The sequence below is a fragment of the Piliocolobus tephrosceles genome, chromosome 12 (assembly GCF_002776525.5).
Source record: "Piliocolobus tephrosceles isolate RC106 chromosome 12, ASM277652v3, whole genome shotgun sequence".
Lineage (NCBI taxonomy): Eukaryota > Metazoa > Chordata > Mammalia > Primates > Cercopithecidae > Piliocolobus > Piliocolobus tephrosceles.
Window position 1 is genome coordinate 111896735 of NC_045445.1, and position 22366 is coordinate 111919100.

Genomic DNA, 22366 nt, shown 5'->3' on the forward strand with positions numbered 1-22366 from the left:
TTGCTCATTTTGACATCTGCTTTTCCCTGAATTTGATGCTGTAAAATATTTTGACTCTTTACAACTAAAGTTATTCTAAAGTTATCCATTCCTTTTCACCATTTGATTTTGATGAGTAACACTGTACTGTCTTTTCTTTACACCACATTTGTAATGAAGTTTGTTACCACTTCTTAACAGTTATTCTGTGGCTTAATTCTACTCACAGGTATTCTGGTTAGCACTGTAAATTATATCTTTTTTATAAAAAAGGTAATACCTTTTTAAAATAAGAACATTTATTATTTTACATAATTTGAGCATTTGATAAACATTTTAATGTTGCTATAGATACAATAAATGGATATTTTAGCATTTATAAGGGAGACTATACAGAATAGAAAGAATAACAAAGACTGCTTATTATTTCTCCGTATTTGGCTCCATTGCCATTTCTTTGATATTAGAGTTCTGGGTAGAAAGCCTGATTAAAATACACAGATAATTTCCAAACCTCATTTTGTTCAATACTTGTAATCTCTAGTCTAATCATTTTTATTACAGTGAGTAGAAAAGCAGACCAATTTGGGCTTCATATCTTTTTCCTTGTCTTTACCTATTTTCTTGGAAACAAGTAAGGAAAGTGCCTTTTGAAGAAATCAGAGTTGCCTCATCCCCAAAAAGGGACTCTCAAACCCAGAACATTTGAGTGACTGTTTAAGCTAAAGATAGACAGAACACATTGCAGACCTAGATATTTGTATTGACTTGCTTATGAATCCAATGGTTATCATGATTACAAAAGGCATCAGAAAATAATTTGATGAAATAATTTGACTTCAAAAAATTCTATTTTACCTGATGAATGTCTGAGTCTAGAAAGCCAGTGATAAATCTAACATTTCTACAAAACTTTGGTGTCCCAAAGACAGAATGGAAAAGAACTTAATTTATCTTTTTGTTAATATTTGCACCTCAGTCCACACTACCACTTTCTAAACGCTCACAAACTATTGTTGAAGTAAAAGAAGAGTAAGTCCTTAATCATAGGGAAAAACAGAATCAAAAGAGGCTAAAATTATAAAAAAAAAAATACTGTAGATCAAGCAGTGAAATATTTCCTGCTAACCCAGTGTGGTCCAGAGTCAGGGACTGGAAATTACTTTTGAGGTGTGAAGGAGTAATATTTCTTTTTCCTCTGCAGTAGTGGTATGCATCTCTTTTCAAGCTAAAATGATAAAAATGGCATTGGATTGATTCGCTTAAGGGTATGACTAAATTGGCCCAAAAAGTTATTTCCTATTCAAACCTCTACCAAAAGGGTTAGGAAGATGTTTATCATAAGCCTTCATGAAGTTAATTCAGGGCAGGCATTCAAGGCTCTATCTCAACCAAATAGCAAAATGTCTGGTTCAAGTCTAGTTTTGATGCATCATGCCCTTTGAATGCCACATGTATCATGAAAACTAGAGAGCATTAAGTTTTAGATTCATTTTATCTTGATATATCTATAGGTATTTCTCAAGAAAAGGCCCAGTGGATACCTAGAGGCTAGTAAAAATGAAATATTCACTGTTTTTTTGTAACACCTTGACCCCTGAGCAGTTGAGAAGTGTCTAAAGCAAGGAGTCCTAAGATAGAAGGGCAGAGTTGATCTACAAATTTTAATGGGGAAAAAATTTCAGCTTGACTTCCACTAACTTAACAACAATTTAAATCAAACCACAGTAGTATTAAGCATATCTATGATTTGCTCACCAAATAATCACAGATATGTTTATATCACATCTCAGTTCATATCTTAATATATTATTTATGTTCATCACTGCTTTTAAAGTATAGTAGGCATTAACTTCACCATTATGTCTGTTAATAAAGAAGTATATATTTTATTAGATTACGCTCTTAAAATATTTCGATAATCTATTGTAATATTCATTTCCTTTGTGCCATGGACTGCATGGTGCCCCTCACCCCTAAATTTATATATTTAAATCCTAACCACCAATGTGACTGTATTTGGAAATGAGAAATATAAGGGGGTAATTAAGCTTTACTGAGATCACAAGGGTAGGGCCTTGATCCAATAGAATTAGTGTTATAAGTAGAGATACATGAGAGCTCTCTCTCTTTACCCATTCTCACATGTAGAAGAGGTCATGTGAGCACATAATAAGATGGCAGCCATCTACAAGCCACCAGAAGAGGACACAGAAAAAAATCTATCTTGTAGCACCTTGATAATGGACTCCCAGCCTCCAAAACCATGAGAAATAAATTTGTGTTGTTTAAACCATCCAGTTCATAGTATTTTGTTATGGCAGCCCATGCAGACTAAGATAGCCTTAATCCTTACATCTTATGTGTTTAGAGAAAACACTATTCTTCAAAGTGCAATTGCCTTCATGAGAACCAAAGAGTCTGATAACATTTTTAAAAGTTAAGAAATCCTAATCTAGAATAGGATCATGAAAGATAACTACCATATTTGGCCTTCAATTCACTCTGCTTTCTTTAGAGACTAGCTACTATAGACTGAATGTGCTTCCCCCACCCTGATCCCCTCAATTCATTTGTTGAAATCTTAATCCCCAGTTTCATGGTATTAAGAGGTGGGGTCTTTGAGAGGTGAAGACTTCTCAAAGATCAGAAAAGTGGAGTCTTCATGGATGAGATTTTTATAAAGTGCCCTTATAAAAAAGAATCCAGAAAGCTCCCTCACCCCTTCTGCCATGTGAGGATGCAGCAAAAGACTGTCATCTATGAACCAGGAATGTGGCCCTTACCAGACACCGAATCTGCCAGTACCTTTATCTTGGACTCTCCAGCCTCCAGAACTGTGCAAAATAAATATTTGTTGTTTAAGCTCCTCAATCTATAGTATTTTGCTATAGTACCCTAACAGACTAAGACACTTGCTTAATTCTAATTGTTCCTAATTATTCAGTACAGTAAAAAGAAATATTTTAAAATCATGAGTCTCCAGAATCCAGCCTTTTTTTTTTGAGACAGAGTTTTGCTCTTGTTGCCCAAGCTGGAGTGCAATGGTACGACTGTGGCTCACTGCAACCTCCGCCTCCCAGGTTCAAGCAATTCTCCTGCCTCAGCCTCCCAAGTAGCTGGGATTACAGGCATGAGCCACCACGCTTGGCTAATTTTGTATTTTTAGTAGAGAGAGGGTTTCACCATGTTGGTCAGGCTGTTCTCGAACTCCCAACCTCAGGTAATCTGCCCACCCAGGCCTCCCAAAGTGCTGGGATTACAGGTGTGAGCCACTGCACCCAGTCTTTTGTTTTGTTTTGTTTCAAACAAGAATCAAGATCCAGAAAATTATCTCTATCAGGGCCTTCTTTCATTTTTGGTTGCAATTCTGAGCCAAGCTCTTCTGAGACATAGAGATTAATGATGAAGCCCCTAAGCTTATGGAGCATATAGTTTACAACAAAACATAGGTTTGTGAGAACTACTTTCAAAGCAGAATGATAAACACTTTATTACCTTTTCAACATTAATTCCTATGCTCCTATATTGACCTTGCAGTTTATATGTCTTTTATTTCCCCTTGCATGCGCCTACCCACTGCTTCTGGAATTCCCTCCACCCATGTTCCTATGTTCATAGGAAAGTTCTCCTCCTTCTCTAGATTCTGGCCATGAAGATCGTACTCATATTTCAGACCACGATTTGTTTATAATAAGAGAAAACACCAAAATACTTCTTTTAAAATGTCTTCTCTTCCATGAAATTCTCCATAATATCTAGATAGCAATATTCTTAAGCAGTCAGATCATAGAATATTTTTTTCATCTAATAATAACAAATACTTTCTTCCCTGTAAAACTTCCTCCACTGGCAGGGATTTTTGTTTTCTGCTTGGTGACTGGTTCCTCGAGGGCCAGACATGTGACTTATTTATCTTTATGCTTTTCCAGTGCCTGAGTTGTCACTTAATAAAAATTTGTTGAATGATTAAATAACTCAATACTGCTGGAAGAAAAAAAAAACACAGCAGGTCTTATAACCATTAGAAATAATTGACAAAGTACTCATTTCTGAGCCCAGCTGTTCCGTTCATTAATTTCAAGGTTTGGCTAAAATCAGTTGCCTACACTGATACTTTCCTGAAAATTCCTTTGGGTTTCATTAGAATAAGAACTTTACTAAATGCTCTCATTATGCTCATGGATCATGTCCCCACAAAGTAAAATGCGTGATAAATATAAAGTTTTATCATTCATGTGGTTCCAAATGGGTTATTTTATAATATATGTATCTGGTTGCTTACAAAGAGCAGCTCATGGAGGCTTTTTAAATAGAAGAGTCTATAATTATTTTAAAGCCAGTTTAACAATGCTTACTATTTCATACTTTACTACTCACTTAAGAAGAGAAAATGTATTATTTGGAGAGATATTAGCTGATGTGAACCTGAGGAGGAGTATTGGTTAGTAATATAGGCTAGGTCATGCTGCAATAACATACAACCTCATATATCAATGGATTAGCACAATAGTTTATTTCTTGCTAATGCTACGTGTCTATCAAGGTGGAGGGTACACTCAGGGATCCTTGGTGAAGGAGGCTCCTTTCTTCTTTATTTTTACCTTTTTGAAATAGGGTCTCACTCTGTCACCTAGGCTGGAGTGCAGTGGCGCAATCTCATCTCACTGCAACCTCTGCCACTCAGGCATAAATGATTCTCATGCCTCAGCCTACCAAGTAGCTGGGATGACAGGCACCCGCCACAATGTTCAGCTAATTTTTTTATTTTTAGTAGAGACAGGGTTTCACCATGTTGCCCAGGCTGGTCTTGAACTCCTGAGCTCAAGTGATCCGTCCACCTCGGCTTCCCAAAGTGCTGGAATTACAGGCGTGAGCCACATGCCTGACCAGGAGGCTCCTTTCTATATGTGTTTCAATAATAGTTATGGCAAGAGAAGGGAACATGAAAAATTTCTCACAGGTTCTTAAAGCTACCAATTGGAAATAACATACAGCACTTCTCCTCACATATCACTGGCCAAATAGGCTATATGTTGACACATAAATTCCACATTGGTGGAGAAGTGTGATATTACCATGTGCCTAAGTAGAGGAAAACAGGAACATTTGAGAAAACCTCTTTTAAAAATTCAGTTCATTTATGCAGTTTTTTAAAAACATTTTCTTGCTTTACTTGCTACCATGCTGATTAAACATTGAGATTAGACTAGGATTTTATTGAGACCATATATCATAGAGGCACTACTGTGGACTTTCATTCTGGTCATGATTTAAAATACATGTTATTAAATTTCAGTTTGTATATGGAAATCTCTTGAAGACAAACAATAAAAAGCTTTTAAAAGTAATGTGTAACATTACTAAGTATTATTTTATTAAGGCATATTTAAAGATAGAAATGCCTCATTATGCCAAAGAAGCCAGATTGATGAAATATTAGATTATTTTGTGCCACTTGGGGATAAAAATCTTTGTGTCCCTTCATGGTGGAGACTTGGTTAACTACCCCAATAATCATTTTCCTTTTTTCCTCACTGACAAAAACCTAATTTTATTTAGATGTGTATGGAGAAAGGAGGTTTCCCAGTCTTTCTTCCAGCCAGGTTTGGTCATTTAATTAAAATCTGGCCAATGAGCTACAAACAGAAGTGCTGTGTGGTATTTCTGGCAAACTTCCCTAATAGAAAAAGGGCACACTTTTATCCTTGTGCATCTTCCTTTCCATTGCCTAAGAAGTGGATTTGATTGTCGGAGCTCTGGGTAGTTTAGTTGATCCCTCAGAAACGGAATACAGACTTTCGTGCTACATGATCTAGAGTCTGAAGGTGTTACACAGGATGCAGGCAGAATTCCAGATGAAGGAGCCATAGTAACTTCTTCTCTTTAGAATTGTCAGAAAAACAACCTTTTGTGGGAACTTAAGACTACTTTATCTCAATTCAACATACGGATTTGGGCCTCAGCCATCATCTCATGCCAGTCCCTAAATGATAAACCAAGAGCCTGCACTAATTGACAAGCCCTCTTCCTGAGAAACTTTGTGGCTTTTGCCTTTATAAGAATTGCCCTTGCCTTTGATTTAGGAGACAGTCTTCACAGGGGTACACATGAGTACATCCCCAGTATTTTAAATGTATGACTCTGAGTTATCCTTGGAGAGTTAATCTGCATGAGCCTGACTGCTCTATTTGGGATCAATGTTCTCTCTGACCCAACACTCAATGTCTCAGCATCTTTAAGTTTTTATTGGCTGTTGTTGTTTTGTTTTGTTTTTCATCACAGAAAGGCTTGAGAGAAGAACTAAGGAAGTGTAGCATTATAAATAAAATGTATGACACTAATGAGAAAGAATGATCAATAATGCTTGGGACCATGACAGACACACTTCTTAAGCTATATTTCATGCTGAATTGGTAATTACTTGGGATGAGTACTTCCAAGGTTTCCTTTCCTAGAAAAATTAAATCATAATGCTTTTATAATTTTTTGTTCTATTTTCTTTTTGATTTGGGGAGCATACCACAGAAAAGAAAACCTTACTTGTAGCTTTAGATTCCATGGCTTCAATAATCCCAGAACTCTGGATCTAATCAAACTCATTCCAGAGTATTATATAAAAAAAGTGATAAATTTGAGATACAGAAATCATATTTTGTATTCCAAATCCTGAAAGTACACTCAATTTTTCTCTTCATTACACTGATTCAATTTTGTGTTATTTATACTCACAGATACCTACAGTGTCACTTCAAGATCTGACTCTAATTTACAATATAATACTATAAATTTTATACAATTAATGTGAAGAAGTTATTTCAAGTCCATTCAGGCAAAAATCTACAATCACAAAGCAGCCACTTAATCAAGAAGAATCAAGGAGCTGAAAAGATAAAAATCTAGAGAGAACTGTTTACAGAAGTATTTTTAGCAATACTTCAGTAAAACTTGAATTTCATATCTACAAAGAAATTAACATAAAATACCTACAATCCTCGTATTCTTTTGGTATCTTTAACGCTACCTTAGAGTTCAATACATCAATTTATATTTTATTGTTCACTAAAGCAAAATATGAAAGTAAGACTTCAAAAGCCCTAGGTAAGCATTACATTGGCATTTAATAAAACAAATTCAGTGAGACAAAAATGGTCTCTTCTTTAAAAACTTTTCTCATAGAATAACCATTGAAGGAATCAAACATCTCATAATAGATGCAGCCCATATAATCTCCCAAAAGTGTTAAGTTAAACACAAATCACTTTTGAAAAAAAAAAAAAAAAAGACCTGTACTCATTTTAATCTTAGCAAGATCTGCACAAGCACTTTAATGGTTTCTGATGACACTGGGAATTCCTGTCATTTAAATTGTCAAATTCTTGCCTCTTGATATATTTTTGGATCTAAAAGGATGATATTGATGCTGTCAAGCACTATACAAAGACAAACAATGGTGTTAAACTAAAAACACAGTAGTAATGATCAACATAGGCATGCACTTCATTAATAGACATCTACATTATTTTCCCTCTACCTAACTCTCTTCAACGTGATAACATTGTTCTTAATTGTACTTAAATTTATATAGTGATTCTATAGTGTAAAACAGAGGAACAACATAAAACAATCAATTTTTTAAAAAATCCTGTTTCTTTATTCAGCAAATGTCTTTATAAACTAAATATAGCCCTCATAAAGTAGGTAGAATAAGTTTAAACACTGTCAACCCTCATTATCCATGAATTCCTTATTTGGAAATCCACCTATTTCCTAAAATGTATTTGTAACCCCAAAATCTATACTTGTAGTGCTTTCATGGTGTTAAGGGACACGCACAGAGTGGTGAAAAGTTCTTGTCACTGGTTGCACCAATTCGCAGCTGAGGTCAAACAAGGTGACAAGGGGCCTTCTTATTTCAATCCTTATACAAGTATAGAGATGAGAAGAGGTAGAGACAACAGTGGGCAGTGCAGAGTAATGCAAGACACTCAGGCCTAGTGGACAGGGTTTGAATACCTTCTCTGATGCCTTTTATTGGGGCAGTGTCAGGAAAGTCATCTGACACTTCTGAACCTTGTTTTCATTTTGTTAAAAAAAAAAGAAAATAGAATCTTCCATGATGGGTTATTTTTAGAATTTACTATTATAATCTGTATGATTATATGTGTTTCTTCTTGGAATAATGGTTCAGTATTCACAAATATAGCATGTAGCAAATTCATAGAACATAACTACCACAAATCATGAAAATCTACTATATTTAATCAAGTTCATATTTATTCAATTTTTATGCACATGAATCTAGTAACATATAAATATATATTTGGATATGAGTGTGAATCAGGTAAATAAAACATTTTGAATAAATGAAAACTATTGTGTAATTATATAACTAGTTTCCTTGACCACTTATTTCTCAAAACTTTTTCTCAGATACTTATGAGTACAAAATATAGACACTTACTCATGTTTTGGGTATTGCCTGGATTCAGTTAACTTTGATGGCAAAGAGACAAATGTTGAGGATTCCACCAAAATAACACTGGAATAAATGAAGAAATAATTATTTTTAATTTATTGCAACAAAATTCAGATATGTGATAAATTTTTTCCCATCATTCATAAAATATCCTTAGAATCAGAATAAACTACAGTTTAAAAAATCCATGTGCTTTCATTCTGCAACTCAGAAGATATATGTTAGAAAGAAGGAAAAGATCGGGAATGGAAATATGTGAAACATAGTATCTTTTTATATGGAATGGCAGCACTGAATTCTCGTAGCAAGGACATTTAGAAGATAAGTGACTGGTCAAATTATATTCCAGAAACAAAGAGGAAATATCACACTGGTCTTACACATCACCAGAGCTGTACACGTTTCTTAATTTCTTTTTTTTTTTTTTTTTTGTTTTTGAGACGGAGTCTCGCTCTGTCACCCAGGCTGGAGTGCAGTGGCCGGATCTCCGCTCACTGCAAGCTCCGCCGCCTTCCGGGTTCACGCCATTCTCCTGCCTCAGCCTCCCTAGAAGCTGGGACTACAGGCGCCTGCCACCACGCCCGGCTAATTTTTTTGTATTTTTAGTAGAGACGAGGTTTCACCGTGTTCGCCAGGATGGTCTCGATCTCCTGAACTCATGATCCGCCCGCCTTGGCCTCCCAAAGTGCTGGGATTACAGGCGTGAGCCACCGTGCCCAGCCACGTTTCATAATTTCTAAACCTATTTCGATGAAAGAAAAATGTTTCTTTCAGGAGTGGACATGAGATGTGGGTAGCTAGTCAATCAGTACATTAATAATTATGCCATCTTCTGAAATTACACAGCAACGTAAAGTATTCCTATATGACAATGCTCATATATTCAAGAAACAGTTATAGAGACATTTGTTTCTTACTTGTAGGACATGAGGTTCTGGAAACACAAACATTTTTGCCCTAGGCTGCTCACATCATAGGGTAAGAATAGTATATAAATGATGCCCTAGCAGTAAATTAAAGATGTCATGGAAATTCATGTCGTGAATGGCTAATTCTACGTTCAGAAGTGAACAGATTGTGTCAAATATTGTTAAGAATAAAATATCTAAACTTGATTTATCAAAAGAAACCCCTTTTATTATATAACAGTTATTGAGATCCCTAAATCCTAGCTTTTTGAGAAAAACTAGGCTAGCAATAAATAAATCAAAAGTTTTAGTCTTGATAATACACACACACACACAAACACACACACGTCTGCACGTGTATATAAACTAAAATGCAACACTTTCCTATATCCTAAAACTTATTATTTTTCTTATTCTATTTTTTCTTTAGTCAAATTTTTATTTTTTATTTTATTATTTTTAAAATGTTCAACTTTTATTTTATATTCAGAGTTCATGTGCAGGGTTGGCATATTGCATGATGCTGAGGTTTGGCATATAATTGATTTCATTACCCAGATAGTGAGCGTAGTACCCAATAGGTATTATTGCAGTCCTTGCCTCCGCCATCTCTCTTCCCTCTAGTAGTTGCCAGTGTCTACTGTTCCCCTCTCTATGTCCATGTGTACCCAGTGTTTGGCTCCCACTTATAAATGAGGACATGAGGTAATTGGTTTTCACTTTCTGCACCAATTCTCTTAGGATGATGGCCTCTGGTTGCTTTCATGTTGCTGCAAAGAACATGATCTCCTTCATTTTTATGGCTGCAGAGTATTCCATGGTGCATATGTACCACGTTTTCTTTATCCAATCCACCATTGATGGGCACCTAGGTTGATTCCATGTCTTTCCTACTGTGAATAGTGCTGCAATGAACATATGAGTGCATGTGTATTTCTGGTAGAATGATTTGTTTATCTTTGGGTATATATCCACTATTGGGATTGCTGGATCAAATGGTAACTCTATTTTAAGTTCTTTGAGAAATCTCCAAACTGCTTTCCACAGTGGTTGAACTAATGCCAACATCAGATTCTGTCCTATTGTTTTAAATTGATATTTCTGTTGCTTTCATATAAGAATTATAAAGAATTATGTGAATATTAAATACTAAAAATGTTTAAACAGATGAAATTAAATGTAGTAAAATGTAAATTGTTAACTTTGTGAAACATCTGTCTGACTACCAGATTCACCTATATTATTACTAAGATACAATTAGGCAAATATATAAAGAAGAATTCCTCTCCAGAGAGTAATTTAAATTTAAAGTCAGCTACTAAATTCTAAATTCTCATCTAAATTTCATAAAATTATGAGGCAGAAGAATATTCCAACATTTATTTATATTTCTATAAATCCAAGGTAACTAATGGGAGAAATTTATTTTGGTGATAATCTGTTCTGGCTAAAAAGTAGTCACAAGGATCACTGAATTTGACACACAAATAAAATGACTAGCCCAACATAATAAATATCATATTTTTATACACAGTGCATATACCATTTTGAGTTAAAATAGCAATCTACATGTGTCTGAATCATCCCTGCTTAAATACAAAGAACATGTTTTCTTAAAATATATATAAATATTAACTGCAAAAACACAATATGAACTACCTGTTAAATGAAAAAAGAATAATCCTACTTGATAACTGCAGTTTCTAAATCAGCAGCTCTCACACTTCAATCTGCATAATAATTACTTAAATTTTGTTCAAAATGCAGATTTCCAAAGTTCTACCTATATGAATTCTAAGCAGGTCTGGAATGGGTTCCAGAAATCTTTATTTAAAACAAGTTCTTAAGATGCTTTTAATATAGTTCACTCATTTATTATTATTATTATTATTATTATTAATTTTTTTTTTTTGAGACGGAGTCTCACTCTGTCACCCAGGCTGGAGTGTAATGGCATGATCTTGGCTCACTGCAACCTCAGTCTCCCAAGTTCAAGCAATTCTTCCACCTCAGCCTCCCGAGTAACTGGGATTACAGGCGCATTCCACCATGCCCAGCTAATTTTTTTGAATTTTTGTAGAAACTGGGTTTCACCATGTTGGCCAGGCTGGTCTTGGACTCCCGACCTCGTGATCCATCTGCCTCGGCCTCCCAAAGTGCTGGAATTACACGCATGAGCCACCACGCCTGGCCTCACCCATTTATTAAACTTTGAAACCTGCTGACCTAGAACAACATGATTCTAATATTAATGTAAAAACAAATCTTCTGGAGATGTTATTAAATGCAAATTCTGACTCAATTGGATTGAAGTGGGCCTGAAATTTTGTCTTTCTAGCAAGCTCCCAGGTGATGTTGGTGCTACTGATCCAAGGATAACACTTTGAGAAGCAAGAGCCTAAGCTAAAACATAAAATATTTTTCAAATTATAAAACTAGACAACCAATGAAAGAAAGGCAGAGAGTTACAACATTAGAACCACCATACATTTATCCCTCTATATAAGCAACAAAAAACACTGGTAAGAGTTGTGAAAATTAACTTTTTCAGAACACTGGTAAATACAGAGAGGCATGCAACAATCTCAGGAGTAGTGTTTATCCAAGATAAACTGCCAAACTTTGGTAAGAACAGTGGAGTTTGTTGCATTGTAACTTGTGTGTTGTAACTCCCATCCTCCTTTTGACAGCTCTGCAGCAGCCTTGCACCCAAGGAAGTTGTAAAAATCTGTAGCTTACAACATGAAGGAGGGAAAGACTGACATTGGACTTCTTCAAAAAAGTCTTATTCCTGAGCATTGTTATTATCTAACCTGTCTTGCTGCTTCCTGGAAAATTTCAAGCCTTAATTTGTAACGTATTTGTTTTTATTTGACCTGACTTAAGGGAGAACACCTATCACACCAGGATGTTTGCTGAAATAAATCCACAGCAATTATGTGTGAGATTGCTACAGAAGTTGGGTCAAACAAAAGCCTGATGAAACATGAGAAGAACATATGGGGGAAAATATGTCCATGTATTGTATTAAACTAACTTGCCTGATCCCCAAAATATGTCAAAGATCCTGCATATGGGATACAATGATGTGTCACCGAATAGACAATATCAATTAAAGAGACAGAAATGATACAAAAGAACCAATTAGAAATTCTAGAATTGAAAAATAACATCCCTGAAACTAAAAATTACTAGAGGGGCTCAACAGCAGGTTTGGTATGGCAAAAGAAAAAAAAAAAAAGCAGTGCATTTAAAATATGTCAATTGATCTTATTTATTTTGAGGAACAGGAAGAAAAAATAATAAAGAAAAATTAACAGAGATCCAGATGCCTGTGGGACACCAACATAAGTCTAATGGAAATTTCCAAAAGACAAGAGAGAGAGGGAGAAAGAGGAAAAAAACATTTTAAAAATAAAGAATGAATACTTCTAAAATTTGATGAAAAGCATTAATTTACACATCTAAGAAGCACAAAGAACGCTTTGTAGGATAAACTCAAGGCAATCCACATATAGATAATAATAATTAAACAGTTGAAAGGCTAAGATACCGACAATCTTGTAAGTAGCAATACAAAATTGACTCAGTGCCTACAGTGGCTCCTTAATATGATTAATAGCTAACTTTCCATCTGAAATGCTGGAAGATAGAAGACAACAGGATTATGTATTCAGTACACTGCAAGAAATAGAGTTGATGAAGTACAATGTATAAAGAAAAAACTCTCTTTCAAAAAAATAATAAAAAGAAACAAAAGAAGAAAACAAAAAAACTGTCCTTCAAAAATGAAGGAGAAAAGATATTCCAAAGTAAACAAAACCTAAAACAATTCATTACTAGCAGAACTGTGACACAACAAATATTTCAGCTGAGGTAAAAGGACACAAGAAATTAATCAAAACCACATGAGGTAATAAAAGGCATGAAGAAAGGTGACTACAATGGTAAATATATATTTAAAAACAAGCTATAAATTTTCATTTTCTTCGCAACTCTTTATATTTGCCTTTCTCATTTAAAATAAACTAGAGTAGGACAATAAATATAAAACTGCTTTATGGGCTTATAATGCATTAAGATGAAATTGGTATAATAACACTAGGGAAAGGCTAGGAAAAAGAGATACATTGCAGATACAAAGTTTCTGAATTATATTGAAATTCAGTTGGTATTAATCTGAGTTAGATTGTTTTATATTAGATGCTGATTGTAATTCTCAGGGTAACTATTAAGAAAACAATTAGAAAATCATAAACTAAAAGAAACTAAAAGGAAATAAAATGGTATACAAAATTACTGTTAAAAAACTCAGGCAGTAACAGATAAACAGATGAACAAAGACATTAGTGATATATAAAGGAAATATAAAAGTGACAGACATAAATTCTACTAGATTACAGATTGAGTTAAATGTAACAGACTAAACACTTCAATCAAACAGGAAAGACTGACAAGATGGATAAAAGAAAAGAGACAAACATTGGGTTCAAAAACACAAACCAATTGGTATTAAAAAGATTCAAAAAGGAATACTATGAAAATAGTAATAAAAAAGGAGCTGGAGTGGCTATCTTAATAACAGATAAAATAATATTTAAGACAAACATTAAGTCTGACACCACGAGAGATCCTTGGACTCTCACCCCAAGAAAATGAGTAAAAACAAAACAAACAAACAAAGAAACCCAAAAAAACACTTTGAAATTCTCTGGAAATGGTTCTAAGGGCATACAACAAATTAAGAAAAATCTTGAAACAAAATCAACTAAAATATAATAAGAAAACCAGTAGTCTGTAGAATTTGAACCAAGAACTCTATCTCCTTCTTCCTTTCAAGCTCAACAAAAAAGAAACTTTGTTTCAGACTGTTTTTGCCAAGAACATAGGGCTCTTCCTTCCCTTGGCTCCCACTTGGAGGCCTATGTTTCTGGGAGGCATGGGACATCAACATTTTCACCTCAGTACATGTTGCTGGGGCTAGGTTCTGGGTAAGTGCAGTTGAGAGACGGTGAGAAGCTCCTTTCTTCTACCCAGCACCCACTCATGGACCGAAGCTCTCACATGAGTGTGGCACTGCTGAAAATACTGAAACCCCAATGGCCCTTGCCCAGTTTGTAAGGTGGTAGTTCCATACTGAGAGAAGCAAGTCAAAAAATCCTGAGGCTATTTTGCCCCCTTGCCCACCTAGCACTCAGCTCCGAAAATGGAGGGTTTGTTGAAGAAAAAGTGCACTATTGTCCCCATCTCCAGCTCTAGAGTCATGGATCAGATATTTTCCCTGAGGAGAGAAGCAGGCTTTAAAATGAATAGCTCCTAATCGGTTCCCAAAGTACTGATTTCATTTTCAATAATGTGTGGAGAAATTCAAGTGAAAGTGTGCTCTCAGAAACATTGCCAGTTGTGGTGAAATACAACTGGATGGAGACTGGTAGATCAACAAAGATACAAGCTAAACTATAGGCCTGATAGTTTGCTGGAGAGAACTGGAGAAGGAGACTGCTAGAAGTCCTCCTGGAGTCAGAAAAAATCTCAAACAATGATTTATAGAACTGTTTTCTCAAAGAGGTCTGAAGTTGACTGAATTAGCTTGAAGAGTAATTTATCCAACCCTGTTGCGGGAAGTCACGGACTCTGAATAGAGGGACCAGCTGAAGCCATGGCAGAAGAACATAAATTGTGAAGATTTCATGGACATTTATTAGTTTCCCAAATTAATACTTTTATAATTTTTTATGCCTGTCTTTACTGCAATCTCTGAACATAAATTGTGAAGATTTCATGGACATTTATCACTTCCCCAATCAATACTCTTGTGATTTCCTATGCCTGTGTTTAATCTCTTAATCCCATCATCATTGTAAGCTGCAGATGTATGTTGCCTCAGGACCCTGTGATGATTGCATTAACTGCACAAATTGTTTAAACAATATGAAATCTGGGCACCTTGAAAAAAGAACAGGATAACAGTGATATTCAGGGAACAAGGGAGATAATCATTAGGTTTGGCTGCCTGAGAGCTCAGCAGAACAGAGCCATATTTCTCTTTTTTCAAAAGCAAATAGGAGAAACATAGCTGAATTCTTTTTCTCAGCAAGGGACAGCCCTGAGAAAGAGAATGCATTCCTAGGGGTAGGTCTCTGAAACGGCTGCTCTGGGAATGTCTGTTTTATGGTTGTAGATAAGGGATAAAATAAGCCCAGTCTCCCATAGCACTCCCATGCTTATTAGGATGAGGAAATTCCCACCTAATAAATTTTGGTCAGACCAGTTGTCTACTCTCAAACCGTGTCTCCTGATAAGATATTATCAATGAAAATGCGTGTCCACAACTTCATTAGCATTTTTAGTTTTGTCCCGGTCCTATGATCTCACCCTGCCTCCATTTGTCTTGTGATATTTTATTACCTTGTGAAGTATGTGATCTGTGTGACCCATACCCTATTCGTACACTCCCTCCTCTTTTGAAACTCACTAATAAAAACTTGCTGGTTTTGCGGCTTGGGGGGCATCACGGAACCTGTTGACATGTGATGTCTCCCCCGGACACTCAGCTTTAAAATTTCTCGCTTTTGTACTCTTTCTCTTTATTTCTCAGACTGGCTGATACTTAGGGAAAATAGAAAAGGACCCATGTTGAAACAATGGGGGCAGTTTCCCCCGATACATCCCCACCCCATGCAGGGAATTTAACAGAAGGGTGTGGTCAGGGAAACACACAGAGAGCCCTGCCAAAACCACTGCAATCCCAGGGTAATTGTGGGCATACCAAAGACTGTGGCCTTTGACAAGCAACATCAGAGCCTTAACACTACGTGTGTGTAGGTTTGAGCAGGGAAAGATAGACATTACCAAAATAACCCAGCCAGTCAGTAAAAAAATTAGAAGTGCAAATAGCATTAGCAAACCTGGGGCAGACAGAACCCGTATCTAGAATTGGCATAACATATTGTCTACAATGTCTACCCTATTTCATAAACATTATGAAACACATGAAAAAAAATAAGAAGAAAAGTAACAGAGAGTAGAAACTGCCTGTTAGAGTAACTCAGGTATCAGATTGAACAGAAATCAAATTTAAAATAGCCATTATAAATATCTTCAAAGAATTAAAGGAAAGTATAATTAAAGAAGTAAAGGAAAGCATGATGACAATGTGGCATCGAATAGAGAATATCAACAACTAAACTGAAATTATTAAAAAAAGAAATAAATGGAAATTTTGGAGATGGAAGCTACAATAAGAGAGAGAAAAATTCACTCAAGGGCTTAATAGTAGATTTGAACTGGGGGAAGAAAGAACTAACAAACTTGAAGATTGGTAGACATTACACATTCTGAAGAACAGAGAAAGAAATGAAAAAAAAAAGTAAATAGAATCTGGCATATGTATGGTAGGCACACCATTAAGTACAACATGTGGGCAATGAAATTACCTGCAAAAAAAAAAAGGAGAGAGGAAAAATAGGAGAAAAAATGTTCAAAAAATGAAGTGGGTGAGATGAAAGCTGGATCGGGTCACAGAAATTATTCTATATGGTAGCACCAATCCATGCAAACAAATGAAGAGAAATGGAAATACTAAATAGGAAGGTTAAATATAAAAATTATAGATATATACTTGCTCTTTGTTATGGGCTGAATTTTGTCCCCTCAAACTTCATATTTTGAAGACCTAACCCTGGTATCTCCAAATGTGACTGTATTTGGAGAAAGAGCCTTTAAATAGATAATTAAGTTAAGACCCTCAGGGTGGGTCCTAATCCAATCTGAATTATGTCCTTGTAAGAAGAAGGAAATTTGAAAACACAAAGATACATCAGGGATATACATTCACAGAAAAAAGACCACATGAGAAGACAACTATTTGTAAGCCAAGAAGAAAAGTTTCAGAAGAAAGTAAAAATGATGGCATTTTAATCTTGGACTTCTAACTGCCAGAACTCTGAGAACATAAATTTCTGTAATTTATTCCATCTGATCTGTAGTGTTTTGTTATGGAAACCCTAGCAAACCAATACACTTTCTCCCAGCTTTCTCAAAGTCATACAAATTATATAAAATAACAATTATAGCAATATATTGTTGGGTGTGTAATATTGATGTAATATGTATGACAATAACATCAGGAAAAGAAGAGAAAGGGAATAGAGCTATATAAGAGTAACACTTTGTGAATCTTACTGGAATTAAGCTAGTATACATCTGAAGTTGATTATGACAAGTAAAAATGTCTATGGTAAACTCCAGTGCAATCATTAAGAAAACAAATTCAAAAATATATTGAAAAAGCCATTAGAAATTAAAATCCTGCATTGAAAAATATACACTATTATTTAAAAAAAGAAGTCATGGACTAATAGAGAAACAAACAAAAAGACATACAATATAGCAAACTAAATGGAAACTGGCAAAAGTAAAACCAACTGTGTCAATAATAACAAATTTGCGAATTGATTAAATAATGCTATCAAAAGCAGTGATTAATTTAATATATACATACAATACAATATTATTCTGACTAAAAAAAAGAGGAAGTCTTGCATCTGTAACAACGTGGATGAACTTGGAGGACATTATGCTAAGTGAAATAAGTCAGTTACAGAATTACAAATATGCATAATTCCATTGATACGAAGTGTTTATACTAGTTAAACTCATAGAAGCGAAGAAGGCCATCATGACTGACAGTAGCTATGGGTTTAGGGAAATGGAGAGTTGTTGTTCAATGGGTATAAAGTTTCAACTGTAATATTAGATGAATAAGTTCTAGACATCAACTATAAAATATTGTGCCAATAGTTAACAATATCATACACTTCAAAATATAAGAGGGTAGATATCATGCTCAGTGTTTTTACCAAAAAGCAAACAAACAAACCAACCAGAAAACAAAGGGACACAAGAGAACTCTGGGAGGAAATTTCTGTTCCTTTGATTATGGTAATGGTATCATAGGTGTTTGCACATGTTTAAACTCATCAAAATGTACACAGTAAATACCTGCAGTTCTGTCATATCAATGTTATCTTAATTAAGCTGTTAAAACAAAACAAGTCCAGGCATGGCGGCTCATGCCTGTAATCCCAGCACCTTGGGAGGCCAAGGCGGGTGGATCATGAGGTCAGGAGATCGAGACCATCCTGGCTAACTCAGTGAAACCCCATCTCTACTAAAAACACAAAAAATTAGCCAGGTGTGGTGGCGGGCACCTGTAGTCCCAGCTACTCAGGAGGCTGAGGCAGGAGAATGGTGTGAACCCGGGAGGCAGAGCTTGCAGTGAGCTGAGATCGTGCCACTGCACTCCAGCCTGGGCGACAGAGCGAGATTCCGTCTCAACAACAACAACAACAACAACAACAAGAACAAGAACAAAACAAAACCCCCAAATCTGACCATATGCTATATAAAGGAGACATACTTTAGACTGACAGATAAAAATAGATTGAAAGTAAAAGGACAAAAAATTATATATCATACATACAACCACAAGAATGTTGAAGTAGCTATACTAATAGAAGACATGATAGAATTTAAAACAAAAATTGTAACTATAGATAGAGACATTTTATATGAACAATCAGGAAGATAAAATTACTATAAATATACATTCACTGAATTTTAGAGCACCAAAAGACAGAAAGTAAAACTGACATAAGTGAAGGGAGAAATGAAGAGATCAACATTAATAGTTCGATAGTTAAATACTGCCTTTTAATTATGAATAGAAAACTTTAGGCAGAAAATCTACAAGAAAATATAAGTCTTATACAATACTATAAACCAACTAAAATTAAAAGACACCTATAGAACAATTTACTCAACAACAGCAAAATACAGATTCTTCTTATGAGCATTTCACAGTATGGACCTTATGCCATAAAACAAACCTTGATAAATTTAAAATGATTTAAATAATACAAAGTATGCTCTCTAACTTAAATGGAGTAAAATTCATGACAGAAAAGTTGAAAATTAACAAACATGGGGAAATTAAACAATATACTTCCAAATAACTGGTGGGTTAGCAAGAAATCAAAAAGAAATTAAAAATATTTTAAGATTGCTGGGCATGGTGGCTGATACCTGTAATCCCAGCACTTTGGGAGGCCAAGGTGGGTGGATCACCTGAGGTCAAGAGTTCGAGACCAGCCTGGCCAGTATGGTGAAACCCTGTCTCTACTACAAATACAAAAATTTGCTGGGTGTGGTGGTGGGTGCCTGTAATCCCATCAACTTGGGAGACTGAGGCAGGAGAATCACTTGAACCTGGGAGGTGGAGGTTGCAGTGAGCTGAGATCGCACCATTGCACTTCAGCCTGGGGGTAAGAGCAAAACTCTGTCTCAAAAATAATAATAATAATAATAATTTAAGATTAATGAAAATAAAAATAACATATTCCAAAACATATGAGATGAAGCTCAAGCAGTCTGTAGAGATAAATATGTAGATAAAAATGCCTCTATGAAAACAATCTCATAATAATAATCTAAATTTTCACCTTAAGAAGCGAGAAAAAAAAGGCATCTAAACACAAAGCAAATAGAAGGAAATAAGTAATATCCAAAAAAAATTTAGTGCAGAAATGAAATAGAGGACAGAAAAACAATAGAGAACACCAAGGAAAGCAGAAGGAATTTTTTGAAAAGAACAATGAAATGACAAATTATTACCTGGACTGATCAAGAATATAAACAAGAAGAATTAAATGACTAAAATAAGGGATAGAAGGAGGAACATCACTATTAACCTTTCAGAAATTAAAAAAGATTATAAGGGAATACTCTGAAAGCCTCTGTGCCAGCAAATTAGATGACTTAGAAGAAATGCAAAAATTTCTGGAATAAAATAGCAAAACTGATTTGAGAAGAAATAGAAAATCTGAACAGGCTCATAACAAAGAGATGGAATTAGTAATGATATAAACTTCCACAAAGCAAAGCTCAGAACCAGGTTGCTTCACCTGTGAATTATATCAAACATTCAAATAATTAATACCAGTCATTCACAAACTTTTCCAAACAACAGAATAGAAGGTAACATTTCAGAAATAATTCTATAAGGTTAATATTAATCATACAAAAACAGACAAATCACTGAAAAAGGCAATTACAGTATTAAATATTATAATTACACAGGAAAAATCCTCAACAAAATACTGTACTAGCAAACTAAACCTTATAAAATACAAAATAAAAAAACTAGCATTATAGAGCATGAAATAGTGGTGTTTTGCAAAAGAAGACTGGGGGAATCACCAATCTGGGAGCGAGGCGTGGAAATCAACAACCTGGACAGCTAATCCTGTCTCTGTTAAATATAGACTGGATTGCCTTATTTGTTCAAAGTAATGTGAAATTTTGATAAGACATGATCAAGGGGCCGGGCGCGGTGGCTCAAGCCTGTAATCCCAGCACTTTGGGAGGCCGAGACGGGCGGATCACGAGGTCAGGAGTTCGAGACCATCCTGGCTAACACGGTGAAACCCCGTCTCTACTAAAAAATACAAAAAAGCTAGCTGGGCGAGGTGGCTGGAGCCTGTAGTCCCAGCTACTCGGGAGGCTGAGGCAGGAGAATGGCGTAAACCCGGGAGGCGGAGCTTGCAGTGAGCTGAGATCCGGCCACTGCACTCCAGCCTGAGGGACAGAGCGAGACTCTGTCTCAAAAAAAAAAAAAAAAAAAGACATGATCAGTTCTTGCCACTTATGCATACAATATTGGGGAATATGTGGGGATTTTTTATTTTATTTTAAAGTATGTTTAATGTGAGACTGCTAATAATAACCAATTCAATCATTTGTAATATTAAAAACTGGGTCACTTGTTATATTGGTTATAACTTAAAAATAGTTTCTATATTAATTAATTGGTCAAATTCCTTCTTACTCAATCTATTTTATTATGTTAAAATTTCAAATATAATATATGCCTCTTGCACAATATTGATTTTACACATTTTGAGATTGGTTTTATATTTTTGAGTTTATTTGTCCATTGCCTAAGTTTGCAGGACATATTCATATAAGGAAGGATATAGTTAAAATCACTTGATTAACAATTTTGCTTCCTATCAAACCACAAACCCCTCACAAGCATTAACCATTTTAATTAAATCTGAGATATAACATAAAGACATGCTAAAATATTACTGTTATTTGAGAAATACGTATCTGTAATATTCTCCCAATTTCTGGAATATCCAGATTTTCTTTCTGCTTTAACGCTAGAATGTAAGACTAAATTTGTTTGATCCTGTTTTTCTCTGAGGAACTGCAGTCAGTCATTTGGCCTACTTACGGGCATACTTTAGTACTGTGTTAACACACCTCATATTCTAAAATATTTTGTTCCTTATACTCCAATGTATCACTTTAATAAAATTGCACTCAATCATATTCTCTCTCACATGCACTGGGGAACCAGGTATTTACAAATCACTGTTTCAAAACAACATTTTTTTTAACACAATGACCAAAATTACTAGTAAGAAATTACCAAAATCCTTTACATACAGTGATTAAAAGAACTAGAAATTATCAAATAGTAAAATAATAAGCATATTATAACTTCCAGTTTCAATATAAGTATCATAAGAATCTGATACCTAAAGCTGGAAAAAACAGAGTTCCTAGTTTAATCAGCACAGAAGGTATCATCTTCCATCTTCTTCCTCAATGTGGTGTACATTTCCAGGAAGTTACTTTTCTATTGTGTCTTTAAATAATACTTGAAAATTTTATTGTCTTTTCATCACACATATGTATTTTTGTTATTATTGTTAAATCTTAAGGTGAACACCATGCACATTGATTGTGCAGTGTAAACTAGTTATGATGCTCTAAGTGAAAATGTTTTTTCTGCTTAAATCCATATTTTAATTTTGGACATGTACAGAATAAAATTAGAAGTAAAAAGTCTATTAACTATATATTTTTTTAAAAATTGAAAGAACACTGAATTTCAACAAACAACTTGCAGACAAAACTCATAAATTTAGTA

General features: G+C 34.9%; 1 protein-coding gene across 1 annotated transcript in view; it reads right to left on the bottom strand.

Moving 5' to 3' along the window:
* The window catches only part of CFAP47 (cilia and flagella associated protein 47), a 409569-nt gene that overhangs the window by 192381 nt on the left and 194822 nt on the right, over positions 1–22366 (bottom strand). The window contains 1 exon segment of the mRNA XM_031936608.1: positions 8444–8521. Coding sequence (XP_031792468.1) covers positions 8444–8521 — 78 coding nt within the window.